This window comes from Pezoporus occidentalis, unplaced genomic scaffold (genome assembly GCF_034315485.1).
Source record: "Pezoporus occidentalis ecotype Australia unplaced genomic scaffold, CSIRO_AGI_Poc_V1 ctg218, whole genome shotgun sequence".
NCBI classification, from domain to species: domain Eukaryota; kingdom Metazoa; phylum Chordata; class Aves; order Psittaciformes; family Psittacidae; genus Pezoporus; species Pezoporus occidentalis.
The window spans coordinates 997,894-1,019,655 of record NW_026914051.1 but is presented as its reverse complement, the minus strand read 5'-3'; the positions used below and the strand labels follow the sequence as shown (position 1 = coordinate 1,019,655).

The 21,762-nt window shown below is 37.1% G+C and overlaps 1 protein-coding gene across 1 annotated transcript in view; it reads left to right on the top strand.

Annotated features, from left to right (window-relative positions):
* The first annotated feature begins 3,690 nt into the window (after positions 1 to 3,690).
* Positions 3,691 to 21,762, top strand: part of XRCC4 (X-ray repair cross complementing 4) — a 167,572-nt gene continuing 149,500 nt past the window's right edge. Inside the window, exons 1-2 of the mRNA XM_062620000.1 lie at positions 3,691 to 3,880; positions 10,361 to 10,548. Coding sequence (XP_062475984.1) covers positions 3,742 to 3,880; positions 10,361 to 10,548 — 327 coding nt within the window. The 5' untranslated portion in view covers positions 3,691 to 3,741. The remainder of the gene's footprint in view (positions 3,881 to 10,360; positions 10,549 to 21,762) is intronic.

The window sequence follows — 21,762 nt, the reverse complement described above, 5'->3', positions numbered from 1 at the left end:
CTTGAACTGAGGGGCCCAGAACTGGACACAATATTCCAGATGGGGTCTCACCAGGGCAGAGTAGAGGGGAAGGAGGACCTCTCTCGACCTACTAACCACCGCCCTTCTAATACACCCTAGGATGCCATTGGCCTTCTTAGCCACAAGGGCACAGTGTTGGCTCATGGTCATCCTGTCGTCCACTAGGACCCCCAGGTCCCTCTCCCCTACACTGCTCTCTAACAGGTCGTTCCCCAACCTATACTGGAACCTGGGGTTGTTCCTGCCCAGATGCAGGACTCTACACTTTCCCTTGTTATATTTCATCCAGTTATTCCCTGCCCAACTCTCCAGCCTGTCCAGGTCTCGCTGGATGGCAGCACAGCCTTCTGGCGTGTCAGCCACTCCTCCCAGCTTAGTGTCATCAGCAAACTTGCTGATAGTACACTCAATTCCCTCATCTAAATCATTGATGAATATATTAAATAATATCGGTCCCAGTACTGATCCTTGAGGCACTCCACTAGTTACAGGCCTCCAACTAGACTCCGCCCCAGTAATGCAGTTTGTTGGATAGCTGTAAGAATAGTGTGGGTTTATGTAATCATTATTATATTTTTTTTTATTATTTTTTTAATAAGCTTCAGCAGTGTCTGGAATGTTAAATAATGAGAGTGCCAAAATTTGGGTGGCTGGTTTAACTATTTTCAGCATTAATACAGTTCTTAGCTGGATCCTTATCTTTCCACCCAAAGATGTGAATGGGAAGCTAACTTAAAGTTTCAGTTCTTCTACATCCTTTATGTTTCTGGCTGCTTTTCATAATGAAATTCTGACTTGGTGGGGATGTGTGTTTTAGTAAAACCTTAAAAAAACAGTGCCAGCTTCTACAGGCTTGTGAGCCCAGTTCTGTGGAAGCTCAGGTCCCAAGTCAGCATGTTTTTTTACAAACCCCTTTGTCAGTACATCTGCAGTTATTTTGTTCTGACCAACTGTCTGGCCCAGAGTACTTTAAGCAGCTGTGACTCTTTATGCTTCAGTTGTAGGTGTAGTGATAATGGATTGAGACAATAGTCACAACAGAGAAATGGTTTGACACTGGTTTAAAAATTCGCTAATTTTTAAACCAATATTTGTGGTGGGACCAGCACATGCAGGACTGTTGGCTGGAATTTTGCATGTGTGGTGGTTATGACAATTAATTATCCTGTTGAATGATTGGCCTTTTAAACTGTTATTTATATATCAGACTGAAATTATTTTCACTTTTAGAATTTAGTGTTTGGGGGTACTCATGTCGGCAGTAACTTATTGCAGCCTTGATGCTATGGTGACTCTGCAATTTGTGTATATCATAGAATCACAGGCTCATTTAGGTTGGAAGGGACCTTAAAGCTCATCCAGTTCCAATGCCCTGCACAGGCAGGGACATCCTCCACTAGACCAGGTTACTTCAAACCCTGTCCAGCCTGGCCTTGAACACTGCCATGGAAGGGGCAGCCACAGCTTCTCTGAGCAACAAGCAAAACCCCCCTGTTAAGCTACATATGCATCAGTACCTTGTATGCTGTCTGACTGGGTTGTGTGCAAGTTTTCACAATCTTTAAATAAAAATGAATAATTAAAGTATTTTTAAAAATACTGTCTTTCAAAGAAGGACTTGTGTGGAAATATTTCATAAGAGACTGTATTTTTCTAGAACAAGGAAAAGGAAATCTGGCAAGCAAAGGAGAATACACACCTGTGTGCTTGAACATACTACACTCATTTCTTGTGCTGTTTATTAACTCATGTCCAGGCAGTTAATGCACTACAAATCTTTAAAATTGCGTTAGTTCTGTAATCACTAGTTGCAAAGGCACTATTCCAGGCCTCAGTGCCCCACTTGTTCTGGCTTTCAGGTGCACAGATACACTCTAGATTTTCAGAAATGGCCATGTGCTTGGTGATGGAATTAGAAGACATTTTTAGACTAAGATTAATTTTTCAATATTTCTTTTAAGTAAGCTTTTCGGTTTTGGTACATTTCCTGTACCTACTACTATTACTATGACATCTGCAATAGTATAAGCGATGGTGGTTTATGGATGTAAGTAGTCAAGTTGTCCCTCTTTACTGTTGTTGGTGAGAATTTACGATGCTTAGCTGTATGTACATGATTTATTTACTACTACTACCATAGCTTTTGAATCCTAAACTTGTCAGAAGAATAAAGAGGAAAATGTTACGGTGCTTATGTGAACTTAAAGCAGTAAGGTGGAAAAATAAAGTTAGTGCTTTAAGTATTTGGTGATGAAAATTTAATGGGTAGTCAGGAATGCTGGAAGTGCCTAGTAACATGTTTTCACTAAATCTCAGCCTGAAATTTGCAGCAGACACTTTATGTGATGTTTAGAAATGTTATTTGTTAGTGCAAGGTGATGTATATTGTGGTCTAATTAGCCATCAGAAGCAGTTAATGTGATATGTCATTAACCTTATTGATATCTGTAATGAATGTTTATTACTGACAATGTAGGTGTTGTCCAGCTGTTAATGCAGCTTTAAGCTCGAAAAACAAGTCTTATATTCATGTATTTTTGTGCATTTGTCTGTGCATTTGTCTGGGCGAGGGAAAGGCATTCAAAATGTCGCTGAGCACAGAGCTGAGCAAAGGTCAGACACAGTGCCGTCAGCTGCATTTAAAACTGTTCTTCCTAAGACTCCAACTTTTTGGAAGACCAGCGGTCATTAAATCTGTCTCTAGGTTTGGCTCTCAATGTCCATGAACAAAGAAGGAGCTTCCTTCTACCACCACTTGAAGAACAGAGTCCTCTCAAGGCCTAAACTGAGTCTGATCATGATCACTTGTTGCTATGCTTCAGATGGAAAACCTGATAGAGCTTTTAATACCTGGCCTGTCCAGGCATCGTTGTACTCAGTGCATGTAGTTTAAATGCCTCACTTGCGTTTTCCTATTTTTATCAATACATGCTATATTTAGTGTGTGAGTGAACATGTAGCCCTTCTTCATTCACTAATAAAGTTTTCATTTCTGTTTCTCCATTATTATGAGCAAATAGCCAAATGCAGTTTCAAAGTTCTTGAGTACCCTGAGGATTCATTGTTGTCAGATTAGAATATGTATAAATGGATAAGATTATTTAGAAGGTCTTAAGTACAGGTTGCCAAGTCGCTTTGATACTGAGCAAAAAATTCGCTGTAATGTCATAAATTTTGGTTTCTGCAGCATTTAGTTGTTAAAGTATATTATTTAAAAATTAGAAATTCTATGGTAGCTGGCATCCACTACAGCCTCTGCTTTGCAGGGAACCTTAGCAGCATGCTTTCACCTGTCAGTTTCCCAGATTAAATTGATTTTTCCATTCTATTCCATGTGCTGTATGTTGTGTGACAGCGAACTGTAAATGAAAAACACAGGCATGGGGAATTGTATGTCTATTGTAATTTTCTCTTCCTCATCTTCCTGACTCTTAGTTTACTAATTTGGGACTATTCAAGTACATTTGTTTGTTGTCACTGTTCTTTTAAACCTTACTTATTGTAATCCAGTTTTCTGTTTGGAAACCTTAATTCTCTGAAAATCTGAATTTGTGGAGGAAAGTAAAATGACATTTTAAGTACACTTATATTTGTGGGTTTTTGTGTTTTTTGTGGTTTTTTTTTTTCCTAAGCTGGTTATGTAAAACTGCTAAGGACCTCTGGAAAATAAGCCATCGGTTATAAAAGGATTATCTTACTTCCCAAACAGGTATCTGGAAAATGGAGAAGACTTTGAACAGAATTCATCCAGTTTCTGATCCAGAAGCAACATATTTCCTACAAGTGTCATGGGAAAAAGATTTAGGTGCTGGCTTTGGTATAACACTAAGTGATGGTCAATGTGCATGGACTGGGGCAGGTAATAATGTAAAGCAAAAAAACCCAAGCCTGTATTAAGTTATTACTGTTCTTTATTATTATTGCTGTTCTATATTATTTTTTGTTATATGAATAATTTTCTAGACTGTGACCTGCAGCTTGCATTGAAAACTTTTTATGAACATCGCTTCTTCCTGGTGAAAGAGGAGGTGTAGTTCATGATTTTCTGGGAAGTGTTCAGAGGTCTTTCAAATTTGGAAAAACTCTGTGTCAAACCTAATACTAATTCATTTAGCATATGGATATGCAATATTTTGTTCTTTCTTAAGAATTTAATGGAGTGCAGTGATATTGGAGTACCACTTACATGTCTTCTGCAGATTCTTGAACAGTTATGCAAGTTGCATTTGCAAACTGTAGTTCAAGAAGCTTTTAATTGCAGATGGTTTTTAAGCAGTTTTATAAAATCTTAATAATTAAAGGTAGCTCTGTTTGGTACTCAGGTGAATTTTAGAGAAGGAGAAGGGACTAGATTTTTTTTTTTTTCTTGGCACAAGTTGGAAAAAAACCTGAATAAGAAAATGGGTCTTTTAATAAGTGCGTACTTCTTTCACTCATGCTTAACGAAAAGAAGAAAGATTGTGTGTTCATTTAGAAATGTGTCAAATGCTTGATCAGAAGCCCTTCTCTCAGTGGCAAAAATATTTCAGAGGGAGGAAAGAATAATATATTTCACAGCATATTGTAGGTGAAAACATTTCCTGACTCTTTTTTTTCTATTTCAGACTCTTCATTTTCTATAAGAATATATGACCATGTAGTTCCTTCCTTCCTTCTTGCTCCCTGCCCAGCTATTGTTTCCCCCCTGCTCAGTTCCTGTGTAAACCGAGCTTTCAAATAGGCCTTATCTATCTATCTATCTATCTATCTATCTATCTATCTATCTATCTATCTATCTATCTATCTATCATCTATGTTTACCTACCTACCTACCTATGTGTCTATCTAACAGGGCTTTGTGTTTGTGTGTATACAAACTATGTGTGTATATATCTAGCTCCTATGTATAAAAAGCAGCTTAATCATTCATTAACCTTATTTTGAATACTATGTTTACTTTTTTTTCTTTCAAACCTAAGAAATAGGTTTGAAAAAAGACTAATTTAAAATATGTCTACCTATGCATTAAAACAGCTCTTCCATATTCCTTTTGACATTTCAAACACACTATTGATTAAGAGTTCCTGCACAGGACATATGCATATATTCCCCTGCTGGTTCACTATGGTCTGGCATGAAAGGTTTTTCTTTCTTGATTTGACAATAGGATAGTCAAACTATGTATTTTCAAAATAACAAAAGGGATGTTAACATTGATAAATGCCTAACTAATTGAGCATACTAGTTTTTCTGTTTAAAGGCTTTTCTGGTTGTTCTTACATAACTTAAAAATTCCCAGTTTAAAATTCATGACAAGCTGATTCTTTGAATCTCTTATTTTTCTAAGTAAAAGCTGTGTTACTCTAACTGGAAGAGTATAGAAAAAATACATAAACACAGTTCTCGTTTTGTTAACTTCCTGCATCTGGCAGAATGGCTTATCATTTTCCAAAACAGAGAACCAGTGAAAGCAAGATGATCTCACTCTATTGAAAGAAAGAAACCCACAGCCATTTAGCATGAGCACAAGGGATTCATCCAAAGGAGAATACTTCTATTTCTTATGCGATCCATTTCTAAGGAAACCCTATTGAATTTGCAGTCCTTTCAATAATTTCTTTAGGAGTTCAAGTTCTTATATGCTTTTTCTAAGTTATTACATCGTGTTTGAGAGTGCTTAGACTCTAAATTCAAAATCTGGGATGAGGAAAAGCTCTAATCAGAAAATTCTTGCTATGGGAAATCCCTTTTGAGTTTCTCGTGCTGTGGATTATTTTGTTTGGCAAAACCTACCAGGAAATGAATGGGGGTTGCTGATGGAGTTGTCTTTTATGGGTTTTGTATATTGAATGTGATGATGAAAAGTGTTAGGAGTCTTATTTAAGGATGGAGAAAAAAAAAAAAAAGTAAATCTTGGGAGGGAGGAGAAGCACACAAATACGCAATATGATCTAATGTATTAAGTTGGTATTGGGTTAAAGAATTACAGGTATGTGGATTTATACATTCCATGTTTTGCTAATGATTGATCAGTTTTGCTAGTTCTATAAGGTAGAGGAACATGCAGCAGGTACAGGCACCACTGGAGAAAAACCCAAGTGCTCTATTACAGCATATGTTAGTAGCTTTGGTTTTTTAGCTTTCTTATTTTCATTAAAGATTTATCTCAGTGTTGAAGTAGTTGTTCTAGACAAACACTTATTTCAGCAGTTATTTCCAACTTACTTTTTTCTTCCCCTCTTTGACTCATTCTGCAGGCGATTCCGTATTTCTGTCTCTACTGTTTTGAGGGACTTGAGTGGATTGCTGATGTACTAGTGGCTTCTTTTCTTTCAACCTGTCTTGCATCCTGTACAAGAAATAAGCTAGGTAATCAGGAAATTGGTGGTTGTGATTTATAAAGAAGCTAGAAATGTTTTGATGGTAAATTTCTTGTGTGCTTCTCTCACTCAATTCTTGCTATATTTGGTGGATTGTTAGCTCTGCAAAATAACTGTTCAGCAGCACTGTACCCCCAATTTTTCACTGACATGTAGGCTTAGCTTTTTCCCCTGACAAAAGTTCTACTCTTTACGTGAACGTTAAAAGTACTGCTTTGAGTTTAAAAAAAAAAGATGCAGGTGGTAATTGTCAAAGTCTTAAGCCTTTCTGGTAACATCCGTTTCATGCTTAAAATACTTTTTAAATATCTTTGAAAATACTTCTGCTACTTCATCTAAGATCACAGAATCCCAGACTGGTTTGGGTTGGAAATGACCTTAAAACTCACAGTATCACAGTATCACAGTATGCTAGAGATTGGAAGGGACCTCAAAAGATCATCTAGTCCAATCCCCCTGCTGGAGCAGGAACACCTAGATAATGTTACACAGCAATGTGTCCAGGCGGGTTTTGAATGTCTCCAGGGAAGGAGAGTTTCAATCCCCTGCCTTAGGCAGGGACACCTTCCACTAGATCAGATTGCTCAAAGCCCTATCCAGCCTTTAGATGCGTTCAGTTATGTTGAGGCTGAGAGTTGAACTACTTGGTTTACAGTGAGGTGAGGAAGAACTGGTAACACGTGCAATGGCCAGTGTAGGTTTAAAGCCTCCTGCTTTGCATTGACCTTTGTGATGGTATGAAGTCCTGTTCTGAAATGCCTGTCAGTCTTAATGTGTGAGGATTAATGCAGAGCCGATGTTGACTTAGTAGTTGCTTGCTTGTAGGTCTGCTCATGTTTTCAGTGCTGCATGCTGGCTTTGCTCTTGTTCATGCCCCATATGCCAGCTGGATAGGTGTGGTAACAGGGATCGAGGCAGTGACTCAGCATTGGAGCTAAATTGTGGCTTTGCACTCAAAGTGCTGTTTGAACAAGTAGTACTAACTGGCTACGTACATTGTACTCTGTCTTAGCCTCTTTCTCTTCCCCTATTAGGAAGGGGGTTTACATCTTAGGAAAAGAGCTGGTTGTGATGTCCGTCCAGAGAAGAAAGGATTCTGCTATGCCTTTATCGATTTCTCTGTGTCCTTGTTCCATGTTCCTTTTCATAAACATTTTTCAAACCTTAGCTTAGTGAAGAGGGCTGCTGTTGCCCTTACTTTAGCTCTCCTTGAATTTGTCCTTTTGGGTTGTACAAATAAGTTTGAAAAGTGTAACGTTCTTCAAACGACGATACCAAGATATAAATGTTTTGAATCATTAGTTTATTAGGTGTCTCAAGAGTATTTCAGTGCCCTAAAGCTCATCAGTCTTAGGCTGCATACAAAAAAACATTTATGTACAATTACCTATTGCATCTGCTGAAATGGACAGCAGAATAGTTTCCATTTTGTGAGATGTGCTTTTACTAGGAACACACATTTGTGAGATGTGCTTTTACTAAGAACACACATCTTCAGCTTACAAATCTGTAGGAACATACAGTTTAATATGCCACACTTCTTGCTTGCCTCATTATTCCACCCATTCCTTTTTATTTTTCCTTCTCTGCAATATAGGTAATGCAACTTAAAAGGTGAGGATAGAAGCACCTTCTCCAATTTGGGAATACTGATTATGAAGTTGTTTTGTTTCTGGTTTATTGTAATGCATGTTCCATAGCATTCCTCTATTCTTTTTGACATATAATGACATTTCTGCAGTTTCTGCCATCTGCTGAATGTTTGTGGTGTTGCTGATTTTGTAAAATACTGTGTGTCATACCTTGTCCTTTTACTTTATATTAGGTTACTGTAAGTGTGACAGGTTTCCTCTTGTATCTTTGAAAGAAGAGGAGAGCAGAGAATACTCATTTTTAAGTGTTTTCTTAAGAACAATATAGGGAACTTTGTGACAGATTTCAGACTGCCATACACCTGACATTTTTCATCTTTGCATGACAGAGACTGAATTGCTGATATTTATGAGACTAATTCCATTCTTTTTCCTTGATTTTTACCTTATAACTTCAAAGCAGTTCAGTTCCTTTGCATCCCTTTGCTTTCTGGCTTTCGAAGGACCTAACACTTTTGAATCTGCTAGGAAAAAAACCCTTGTGCTAGGGGATAACTAGTGTGATTCTGACCCACTAATTTATCCTTTTAAATGAGCGTATCTGCAGGCTGAGATTTTTCACAGAAAAGGGTAGCTTCTCTTTGTGTCAACCTTTTGTTTCCTTGAAGTGGTGACATTAGCATGCTCTCTCCTGCCACCTGCATCTTTTTCACGTAACTGTTCTCCCTTATAAACAGAGTAGTAGAATGGGGTGTTCATGACTGATCTGCCTTAGCAGATTTTGCAGGCGTATAGTAATGTAATCACTTAAAGTGATTATAAAGGTAGTATTTCTTTGTGTGCACAGTTAATGTATTTGTGAATAGATGGCTAAACTGATTACTGCGACCAGTTATTAAAAAAAATAAAATAAAGGGCACAAAACCCCAACAAAAAAACGCAACAAACCCCTCTCGGTTAAGTGTAAGATTGGTAAAGCTTACATGTTTTCCATACTTTGAGTTGTGTAGAGAGGAGGACTACAAAAGCTAATACTTATGAACAAAGGCATTTGTATAGAGAAGAAATACAGGTATTAATTAATAAAACCTAATTAGTAGGTTTTTAAGTGGGGTACCTCTTTTTTACTGGGTTTCTGAGTTGGTTTTTGATGTGTGTGTGTCTTTTTCTTTTTTTTTCTTTCCTTTTTTTTTTTTTTTATTCCCAAGATGTTCCAAATTAATGTCTTTTTGTATAACTTGCTCTCTCAAATTCTAGACAGGTTTAAGAGCAGGTAGGGGCAAGTGACAATCCAGAGCAGTCTTGCTCAGAAGATTGGCCAGAAGAAAAGAAAAAAACACTTCTGTTAATTAAGTAAACAATCTAAAATACTGTATTGGTAAGCTACACATGAAAGCCTGCAGTATGTTATAGATGTCCTATCTTTAATTTAGAGTCTTTGCTTACATCTGTCTCTGCAAGAAAACTCTGCACTCATTGAGATCGTTATTCTGATTAACATTTGATCTTTAAAAGTTCTAAGGAAACACTATGTAGAATAAACTAAAAAGGAAGTAAGGTAAGCAGGGGCCCAGGAGGTAAAATCAAGAACTGTTTCTTGCTACTTGTAGTGAAAGATGGTGGGTTTTGGTAACCTGCCATTTCATTTTGAGGTTTTACCAAGACTTAGGAAGAAATAAATGATCAGAAGCAGATGGTAAAGGTTATCATAGCTTTTAACAACAGTACATCTTTATTGGCCTATTCTGTACTGTATTCAGTCATTCTTCATCTTCAAAGGAATGGAATAAAATTTTCTTCATAGACCTTATGTAGTGCAAACTGGAAACACATCCCTCATTTCGTGGTGTTTGAGTGTGAAGGGTAAAACAAGGATTCTTGAGTCTCTTGGTGTAGTTTCATTTGTAAATTGATAGCTTGTTTTTTCTTCAGATTGTAAGTTACAAACTAGGAAAACTAGGTTAAGAATGTGTGAGGAGGCAATATCATCTGTTGTTTTACAGGGTTCAGATTACATGCTTTCAAAGAGACCTCAGAGGGCACAATAAATCATAGTTCAAACGTTCCACTTTCTGTTATCAGGTTAGTGTTATTCAGAATAAGTTTAGGCAAGTAGAATTGTGCACTGGTAGCAATAAACCATTTTTAGACAGGAAACGAACAAAACTAAATTCTTAGGAAAAAGCAGTATTCCTGCTACCTTTCTATTAGCATCTGGCACATAGTATGTCAAGAAAAGAATAGTCTCCATTAAGATATTAATTTTGCCTATTCCTTACAGTATGTGTCTGTCTGTATGTTCATGTAAGTATATATACATGCTCACATATACATATACACGTATTCACAAATACCCATAAAGGTATTTCTCACGTCTCTTTCTGATAGTGTCCGAAGCTGAAATTTCTAGGGAGGCTGCTGACATGGAAATGAACAGAGAAAAGTATGTTGAAGAACTGAAGAAAGCATTGATAGCTGGAGAAGAATCAGTTGGCAGATACAACTTTGCTGTTTCAAGGGATGATGAAAATATGGAGTGTCACTTCTCCTATGAAAGAAATCTGAAGGATGGCTCTGTAAGTATAGTTAAATGTTTCAATCTGAATGTTAAACTATGGGAAGGACCTTTTTGGTACATTTCTGTATTTTATTAGATTATTTGAAATTGACAGACCTGCAATACATATTTCTAACTGCATATTGTGTGCTCTGCCATGGGCCAAACTAGAAACAAGTTTGAGTTTTCCTGGTACCAGTATAAGCTGGTACCAATATAACTATTTCTGTGTTACTTTCTTAAATGCTACTGCATAAGAACATTATTTCTTTATGTAAGTTTTGGATTAGTGTAGTAATAGGCTGAGGGGGAATGGCTTTAACCTGAAAGAGGGGAGATTAAGATGAGCTGTTAGGCAGAAGCTCTTCCCTGTGAGGGTGGTGAGGCCCTGACACAGGTTGCCCAGAGAAGCTGTGGCTGCCCCATCCCTGGCAATGTTCAAGGCCAGGTTGGACGGAGCTCGGAGCAGCCTGGTCTACTGGAAGGTGTCCCTGCCCGTGGCAAGGGGGTGGAAATGAATAAGCTTTGATGTCCCTTCAAACTCAAACCACTTTATAATGTTATATTTTGGGTATACCTGCACATTGAAGATGCAGTTCAGTATGAAGATGGTATATTCCATGTAGTATAGCTTTATTCTTAATTCCTAATTTAGGAAGTATGCTTTCATTTTAAAATTACAAATGCCCAAAGCATTTCTGCTGTGCTTGTTTCTTCTTTCGTCTCTCTATATGCACATAAATAAGGAAAAATATTAAAATTTAAGTAAGATTATTTTCAAATGCAAAAACATACTTTTTAAATGAGCTTTTTTATTTACCTCAAATCTTTTGGAAGCTAAAGCGAAAATTGTTTCCTTCTTGAAATTGCATTAAATTACAGCTGGGTATGTGATTCCATTTTGGTTTCTTGGATGCCAAGAAAATGGTCCTTTTAAAGCAAGAAAGAAACCAGTACAATCTGTATTTGTAGATACTTTTGGTTATTTTGTGTTATGATTTGGTGTTAAAGCTTTTCTGGTGAAGAAAATAATTTAAGGTAATTTTCCTTGTTTGTACTCTTGTTTTTGATTTCCTTCTCCCTCCTTAAAAATCAATGCTCAGCCTTCAGTGTTCTGATTGCTATGCATGCTTTTAGTTTTGGATGTCTAAAGAGTGTTCTTAGAAAAGATGTAATTTCTTGGGTGAAAATATACCTCCCTTCCCCACCCCCATCCCCCCCCCCTTCTCCCCAGCTAGTGCCTACAAATAAAACTGCCAAAGCCTTTGCCAGAATTACAAATAGCTTTCAGGTATATAATAGCATATGTTTCAAACATCTTGCAGATTCTCTATGAAAGCACTTATTATGTGTATCATTCAGTATTAAATTAGGAAATTCATTTTCCTGGGCTCTGTACATCCAGTGGGCTGAGATTCAGCTAAATGTACATTTACTGCAGAGGAAGCCTAGAGAAACTACCCTGCAACTTAAATGTGACTTAAATTCAGTGTTTTATCTGTTACCAGTACTTATTTTTCTTACTGGGTATTTGTATTTTGTCTTTATGTCTTTGGCTTAATCAGTATGAAAATTTTATCTTTTCATATTTCAGGAACTCTGTGTGTGTGTGTACCGTCGTGAGACAGGTTAGTTTTACCCTACTGATGATGTGTTGTTGCAGTAGTAATGCTGCTTGGTATGAGAGGAACCGCAGGTTCAGACCCCTGGTGTGTGTGCTTGGCTGGAGAGCCACTGGCGTGAGGCTACCATCTGCGGGCTTATGACTGAACACCTCTAAGTCAGAATCCCGCCTAGACATTTGATGATGTGCTGTTGTGTCGTCGGTTGCTAGAGATTGACCCAGGAGATGACAGTCTTGTTCAGAATTCTTGGGTAAAGCCCTTTCCAAATCTTCATTAACGAAGGCAAGTCATCCTCACAGGAGAAGGAAAACTCCTATCTTCAAACCCGGCTGATGGAGCTTGTCTAGCCTTTATGGTCCTTCATCTAAGAGAAGGACACTCTCACAAAACCTACAACCTGAGGACTTTGCTGTCACCATCCTAGCTAGCTAGGCCATGGCAGTTAAACCTCAGGTGTAAAGGGTGGGGCCAGTTCCACGCACACTGTGCCTCACCTACAAAATCCACTGCGCAGGCTGGAGGGGTTTACTCACACTTGCAAAGCCCTGTAGCAACAGGTGAGGGATGAAACGGCAGGTGACAAGGTGCACTGGAAGCTGCAGATCCAGCCTTGCATGTCGGTGGTTCAGGACATCGTTCGCTCGAGATTGTCCCAGGAGATGACGGTCCTGTTCAGAAACATCCTGAATGCTCAGGCAGCCTTTTCCAACCAGATTTGCCTACCCCACATTGCTGTTAGTCATCGTGCTTGTAGTAAGCATGGGTAAAGCCTTTCCCAAATCTTCACTCGCAAAGCCAAGCCATCAATCAGTCAATGTATATGTGTATAAATTTCCACATGGGCTGGGTAGGGGGTAGCAGGATGGTGATGGAGATGTGTGAGTGGAGGAAGGGGAGCTTTTGGTTAAACTGTGTCGCATTTCTTTTGTTAGATGTGCTACCTGCAGTCAAACTGAGAGAGGTAGTTAATCTTCATGTTTTTGTTTAAAAATGTGGGCATAAAGGAAAAGGAACAGTTATTTCCAATTTTGACAGTAGGACACTTAATACTACTTTAAAGTTCCCTACTTCTCTCCTACCCCATTGTATTATTAATAACCATTGTGAAAAGAGTCCATTAAATTGTTGGGAATAAGTAGAAGATTACTATTCTTAAACCAATGTTTTTATCATCTGATACATAACAAAAGGAGAGGGTACAGAAAGCTATGCATAAAATGTGCTTGGCTGTGTTTGAATGCTGAATCTTTAGCTTAGTCTTAAATAATGCAGTTAACTCTTTTTAGTTAAAAAAACCCCAACCAAAACTCCTGAAATGCAGTGTTATCTTTTGTGAGATGTAAAATGCTTATCAGTTCATGCAGCTATTATTGGATTTTTTTTAATCCAATGAGTACACAGTTTCCTAAGAAGAAATTTAATACTCTTGGAAAATCTGTATGCCTTTTGTTAGAGGTATATGCATGCTTGTATACAGAAACTTAATTATATTTCATCAATTTTAGTGAAACATACCTACAGGATGATGTTGATCGCCAACAGTCATTTATGTCCATCTCAGCCAATAATTTCCAGTGCAGTGCTTTGCCACTGTTTTCTGTCCAGCCTGGGTATAACACTAATTCCTATAAAACATGAAGAGTACAATGTCTACAAAACAATTTGACATTTTTCTTCTGAATACATCATAGATTCAGTTGAGTTATGTCCTGCACCCTTACTTAAAAATGTTATCTATGCAGTCTGTAAATAATTACTGGCTGAAAAGTCTATGAGGTTTAGGTACATGATGGGTATACCGAAGCTGGAATGTGGTTGTTAAAAGCATCTTAAGGAATTTGCAGTGGTGAATTTTTGCAGCCTGTGGGACAAGCTGCTTCATGTTCTGTCTCCTTGCTAAGAAAATTCACATTTATTTGTAGATACCATAGTTTAAATGAATACTCTTAAATAACATTCTTGGTGCATTTGCATTTCACACTTGTCTGTAATAGCATGGAGTTTACCAATTTTTGTTACTTTAATACGCAAAGAGAATGTATCTGAGAAAGCAGAGAAAGAATGTTAAGCTATAATTCTTTTTTTTCTTCTTTTTTTTTTATATATATATCACATCCATGTTGGACAAGTATACTGCTACATCTGTGTATACCACCTTGGGGTATCAGTTGATTCCTGTGGTATTTGAAATAATTTTTACATTCTTTGGAGCAGCTTGCTAAAGAGCTGCTTAACCTAAAATTATGTGCCAAAATTATATGGGGCAATTGTTATGGATTGGACAAAGAAATGGAAAATACACTGTAGGTAACTATCCTGAATTGGCAGTACAGTACACTAGATGACTTAATAGGTATTCTTCATCCGCAAAACCTGTGAATCTCTGCTAGCCTGCCCAGACTGTGCTCACACATAGTGTCTTCACTAAGGAACTTGTATTTACAGATACAGACACACGCATGTTGAAGAGTAGTAGGCTGGAGGATGTAGATTTTGCCTCATGAGAACGGGTTTGTCATCCCTTGTTAGCTGCCACAAGTTGGTTGTTCAAAGTTTGTTGTGACTTTTGTAGTCTGGGTGGAGGATTTGAGGGCGGTTAGTCTGAAAGATGATTCTGCACAATAGCAGTAAAACCTGACATTGTAAACACCTCCTCATTGAGGTAAACTTACAAACAAGCTGTTGAAGATCAGATTGGTTTTCCTTTCTTAGCTGGTAGGGAAGAATAATTATCCCCTATTTGCTTATGGAAGATTATAAATTTAGAGATTAAAAACTTGTCTGTGGCTCCTTAAAATTACTTCCCCCTCTTTTGTGCTGCTAACTAAGGCTGAATTTATACCTCGTATCGAAAGCCCTATTTTGAAGGCAAAGGAGAGAGACCCTACAACAGCTTAGGGGAGAGTAGGAAGACAGGCTGCATGCAGATGTGAAATCCCTTTGGATATTTTTATGTAATTTTTACCTTCAGTGTAAGTAGAGATCAGGGGAGTCATTTGCAGCATCTAACAGTAATTCAGAAGACTACAATTTACAACCTAATTCAGCTGTTTAGCTGATAAAGAGATAGGTTCCTTCCCTGAACTGATGTCTACTACCACAGCTAGATGCTTAAAGGTAAATGCTTGCAACTACTCCAGGAGTATTCCTCATATTCTTTATACTCTTTATACTATTTTTTATGTAATGAATGAGTCTACTTAGGGTACTGATTATTTTTTTATTTTTTTAATAAATGGAAAACTTCCCCAAGTCACAAATAATTAATATCAGGTTTAGAAGAGATATATATGTGACATATTTATTTTGCAGTGTCATAGTGGCATGGGATTTTGAAAGTGTCAGAATTATAATCATAATCTAATTTAAATCCATACGTATTTAGGACTTTCTCACCTATGTGAAAAGGTGATCAAAAAAAAGATAAAATGCTATGTGAGTTTTATAAATGCTTGTTCTAGCTGCATCTCAGCCTGATGTAACTGAGCCTAAAAAATTATACTTTTAAAAATCCTGATGTATTTTGTGATTTATCTTCCTTATGACAGGTGGCTCTGCCATGGGGCGTTCAGCACTCTGCCCTCAGGAGCTGTTTTTAGGGAGGTAAGGGCAAAGTAGTCTGTTAAGAGTCACATTAAAATAACAATGGGCTTGGTATACAGTGGGACTTGTGTGTCAGGCCAGCTGCAGTACAAAATGGGCCACACACACAGAGATCTCAGTGAGGGGCCATTGAGCCTTCGCCAACTAAACTGCTGCCACCTAAACAAACATCATCACAGAGTCAGTGATTTAGCGCTTGATCTAAGTAGGTGACCACTTGGAAGTAAATCTTTCTAAGTACTTTAGCGAGTCTCTCCACATATAATAAATAGTGGAAATCCGGCAAGAGGGTGTTTTTTTTGTTTGTTTTGTTTTGTTGTTTTTTTTTTCCTCTGGCAATTTCATTGATTAAACAGTCTTTGATAGACAATTATTTGAGTGCTAGCAGGCTAACAGTATTCTTTTTTTCAGTAACGTGGCAGTCTTTTTTTTTTTTTTCCTTGCTCTTTGTGTAAATTTGTAAACAGGGGGAGGATATGAGCTCAAGTAGTTCCACCTTAGATACAGTACTGATGCTGATTAGGCTGATGGAAGAGATACTGTTATTTGTCTCTGCCATTTCCTGTGTCTGCTTTTCCTTGGTCGGTTGTGAGTTCAGTATGAGTTTACAACAGGTTAAAATAGTTGGAGAAGTTCATAATTGAAACTTTTCACAGCATACTGAATGAGTGAGGTAAAATCGGTAGAGGGCTTTATGCTGTCCAAGTTGTTTTGGTTCAAGGTTTGAATAGCTACTTTGCTCCAAACCACCGAGGATATGTTGTTTGGATAACAAAGGTCACTGAGAGTTCAGATTGTTTCCCAGGCAATTTGACTAACTGCTTAACTGAAAAGACGGGAGGATGAAATGATTAATTTCTGTGTCAGTGTAAAAGCAGTGTTTCTTTATCATTTATATCCATGTATATGGATTTAAGAGTGTGCCTTTGAATGAGTTTCTTGTAAGCCTGGTTTAGACATAGCTCACTATGTGCCTTATATAATAAAAACATTGGGTGTTATTTTTTGTATTATCAGAGTTCTAAGTGCTACATGATTTTCCCCATTTTGCCTGGCATGTACTTTTAGGAACTCTTCAGGTCTTGTGTGTTCACTTTAAATGCAGTGGATCACTTCTGTAGCCTTGAGGTAAGAAAAGTTTGGGTGGTGTTTTGTTTTTTTTCCAAATATTAATATGTGTTCAATATTTGACAAAAGTCCTGGAGAACGAAGTTATTCTGGTTTTTCTTGTTTATTTTTAGTAAGCTATTTGATTGCTGCTTCTGGTAAGCAATGGTTTGAGAACTGTTGGGAAGTGCATTTAAAATACTGATAGTATATACCTTTAAAAATGAAGGATTATTGAAAAAGGAAGGCTCAAACACTGCACTGAAACATTACCTGTTAGTATTTGTGGATTTCACCACAACTGTCCAACTAAATAAAAATCATAGTTTAACTGTTTTAAGGCTTATTGTAAGCGATGCTGTAAAAGGCATTTTCTTATTTCATGAGTGCAAGGACCATCTAATTATATTTTAAAAAGCCTGTAAAATCTTCCTAAAATAACAGAGATTCATTTGGTTTATACAAGAAAATTAAGTTGTACCTTCTGTTGTTCCTGGGTTGTTTCCCCTTCCACCCTCTCAGTTCCTTCATATTGGCACACCTACTGTGCATTTCAAATATCTGTACACAACAAGTCTTACTTTTACTTGTACAGCTGAGTACAAAATGCTTTAATTTTAGGAGGAAAAGATACAACTCATGGAATATTGACAAGTCTTAGTTTCCCAAGAAAAATACAGAGGACAGTAGATGCTGTAGAAAAGAGATTAGTGTGTATGTGGCTCTTGAAACTTCACTACAGGACTCTAGCGCCATATTCTCTGTGAGGATGAACAACAGTCAGAGCCTGAAGAGCCACAGGAATTTCACCTGTGTTTCACCTCAGAAACGCTTTTACAGCTCCACAGGAAGCATTCATATTTCTACCTGCAAAGGCGCAGGAAAATCCTTAAGCATAGGGTTGATAACGTTCTGTTAGATTTTGCATTCACTTAAGATAGCATCTTTACCAGTATAAAATACTGAATGGATATGTTTTAACCATTAAACTAAATGCTTCCAGCTAATTTTGACACACACACTAGTTTTGCTACACTTAACCATACTAAATTGTCTTGAAATCTAAGAAAGAGCAAATTTGAAATGTTCATTTTTTTTAAAGAACTGGTAAATACAGAAATACCTTTGTGTAATGTGATGCAGAAATAAGGTAGCTGTGCAGTGACAAAGATGTTATGCCTCCTGCTCCTTTCTTCCTTTAAATTGCGGTGACATGAAATACATATATCTTTGCTTGTTCACTTATCTTATGAAGTCACTGTATATTAGTATTTCTGACAAAGTTTTCTCTGAACAATGAAAACAAGTTCCTCGTTTGATTGTACAATAAGCAGAGGAAGGTCAGCTGTTTCTGTGAAGCAGTGCTATTCTAATTTTGCTGCCTCACTATAAACACTGTAAACTTGTATGTGTCACCTTAGGATTTCACAGGATGTTTGTTGCGGCCTCTTAACATGTCAGACAACGTGCTGTAGGTTTGGGTTTTATCACAAAAGACAAAGCCTAGGTCTCTTTGATTTGAGATTTAGAATTTGAAGCCAAATTGCATATATACTTGATTTCTGGGGGGAGGAAATATTATTTTAGAATTGTTCTAAAATGTATTAGTATCACTGGAAAATTCTTTGGAACTTAAGTTCTCCATTTTTCAAATCATGAACGTGCTTCTCTTACAGAAATACATTTCCCAGAGAGGAAGATACAGTGTGCAGTTTGAAGAGTAAGTTTCTAGGTAGTGTCATTCTGTGGAAAAGCTCTTCCACATAAAATTATTTGTCAGGGGTTTGGATGTTTTGTTTGTTTATTTGTTTTCATCTCAGATGCTCCTGTAAATATCATCTGGCAATTCATTTAAAATTTAGTTTTAATTGCTTTGTTGAATATAAAATCTAACTGGTTTGGGATTGTAGGGTTTTCAGAATGCAAATCCTTGTCTTTCTGTATGTGTTCTGTGGCAAATCTAAGTTTTGGGGATTTTTATTTTTTTTTTTTTTTAAGACTTCGAGATACAGAATTTTGCTCGGTTCATATAAGCACATTCTCTTAGTGCCCCTTGTCTTAACATTGTCTTCTCAGTGCATGATTAATACCTGTAGGTTATTAGTATAACACAAATGTGTAAGCATATGCTATTTTGTGGTAACAGAACCTTGCCAGTGCTCTTAGGGGTTGCAGAGGTACCGAAAAAGTAGAATTTGGAAGCAGTCTGGGTTTTTTACTGCTTATTCAATCTGGATTATCGCAATATTACATTATTCTGAATCATTTCACAAGACTCCAGTGGGGGGAAGGGAGAGCAGGGAGTGGAAAAACCTCTCCAACACTGAGAAATCAGTAGGAAAAGAAAAATGACACCCATGTGTCCTCATTCTCTCCAGTAATAAACTGCATTTGCCAATCCAGGAATCGCTGTTGTGGCTTGTATTAGCAAATATTTTCAATTGCATTAAAGTCAGATGTGTAAATCTCATCAGATTGTCTTCTACCTGCTATGTGGGACTTCAAAGGGAGCTTCTTTGGTGAGAAGATCCTCTGGTTTGCAAAGTGATGCTTTTCAGTTCCTATTAATAAACAGATTTTTTTTTGGCATTTCTACATTCCTGTATTTTCTTGAGAGAAGTTGTTTGTTAATGATTTGCTTAATCGGGTACAAGCTGTAAACTGATCGGTGTGGGTTATTAGTGTCTTTAGTCTAAACAATTTTTGAATTGTCTTTTTTCTTAGTAGAAAATAGTGCATGAATGGATGAACTCTTGGATGATGCGTAATATATTAGCAGTTTATCTTGGGATAAAATTCTACCTTAGCTAAAATAACTTTTCAGTTATTTTCAGCTGCTGGTTACATTTTATACTAGTTCTGTGCACAGCTAGTTGGTTGCTATACAATCTGTAAAGCAATAGAAGGTGCATTTTTATGGCTTCATCACAGAACTTGATAATTTTTTAATTTCAAGGTTTTTTGGGTTTTGGTTTGTTGGGCTTTTTTTTTTGTTTGTTTGTTAGTTTGTTGTTGCTTTTTTCCCTAACAGCTGAAAACAGAAGAATTTACTATCATTTTTTATTTCCCTGGGCTCACAAAGGAGTTAAAACAGTGTAGTATGCATTATATTATATATTATAATATATATTATAATGTGTATTAGAATAAATGGCAACACTGGGATGAGGCAGCATCTCTGTTCTGTAGCCATGCTGACCCTGGGCAGGCAATGAGTTATTCAGGCAATGGGCTGAGGGGATGGAAATGGGACTGAGGGTCATCAACTTGGAAAGGAGGGATGAATCCGAGTATAGATATCATCAGGATTTAATGTACAAGAAAACAAAGAGAGCAGGCTAAACAGGAAGCAAACATTTTAAAGCTGTCGTGATAATTGCTTTATTAGAACAGGAGGAAAAAAAATGCTTAAGGTATTTTGGTTTTAACTTGTGTTGGACAAGCTGATACCTAAAATTGACACTATAATAATTTTCCTTTTTTAGCTTTGTTACTAACAGTTTTTAAGTCTTGGGAGTTGGTGTATTCCCAGGTTTTACCCATCATAACCTGGCTGTGTGGTTTATCTCAAGTTTGTCAGACAGTACATATATATAGCATGAATGCAGTGGTTTCTTTCTGGTGTGCTGCCAGAGCTGCATGTGTTCATCAGATGTTGTTTAGTCATTGCAGCATATTTATGCCATCTGGAAATGCATGTGCTTCCCTTCCTGAACAATGGTCTCTAATCAAGACCACTATTATGGAAAGGCTAGAAAGAGTAGTATACATAATCAGTAGGATGCCAAAATTAGAATTACACATACATTTTCCCTAACCCTACCACATTGCAAGCAGGGTAGCAAGCTTCCAGAGGGTACCATGTCTCTGAAGCTACTACCTTTATCCACAATCTCTCTTACTTCTGTGTATATTACTCAGAATCCAAATTGTTTAAAGAGCTTCAGGGTAATAATAACAAATCAAGAGTCATCATAGAGAATTGTAAGCCTATAGGATTTGCTTGCTATCTTTTATTTGTTAGGAACTCCATTTTCCAGGTCTGTCTAAACAGAAACATCCACAAAATGATTTCACATCTGTTGTACTCTTCATATTACAAAAGCATGAGCTTTTCATTTCATACATTTTTAGAACAATTTTTTGTTTGTATTAAAACTCCACTAGTGTTTTACTAAAAGAACATGTAGAGAATGCAAGTACATTTGAGATGTTAATTCTATTAAGAGCCAGGAGTTCAAGTGTGCCTGGTAACATTTTGAAAATGTGTGCATTCAGAGATGATATTCAAGAAGCAGGATTATAATATATTCAGTCACACATGTAAAACTGATGTGATGTTTGTTGAATGAGAGAATGGCATAACTCAAGTTTATCATTTGCATTTATAATGCTTAGTCTTTTTCTGTTAATTTCTAGTAATATTTTTTATGCCAAATGACAGACATTTTGTTTTAGCAATACTTCTTATATTGACAGTTTGATCTTTCCTTGTGTAATTGTTTGCGTTTGTTCTTTTTTTATTGTTTTTCTATGAAAGTCAGTAGTGGGAGCAGAGGGGAAACTTCTCTCTTCAGGTTTTCTGGTAGTGCTGTTGTGCTTGATAAAGCTGCATTTCTCAATTGCAGTATTCCTAGAGCTGTTTGTGAGAACTGCCCTGGATCTTTCTCCCTTCTTAAAAGGAAATTTTTTTGGAAGCTAATTTTTAGGTTTTTTTTCTAATTGCAATTTTAAGGCTTTAGACTGGTAAAAATCGAGCTAACTGTGAATTGATCCAGACACGGTTTATCGTATTCCTCTTTCAAGAGTCTTAAGAGTTTCCTTGTTGACAGAGAAGCTTGAAACTGACTTCGTGACTGGTCTGTCTGCCTGCCTGCCTGTCAGGGAGCTTCTAGACC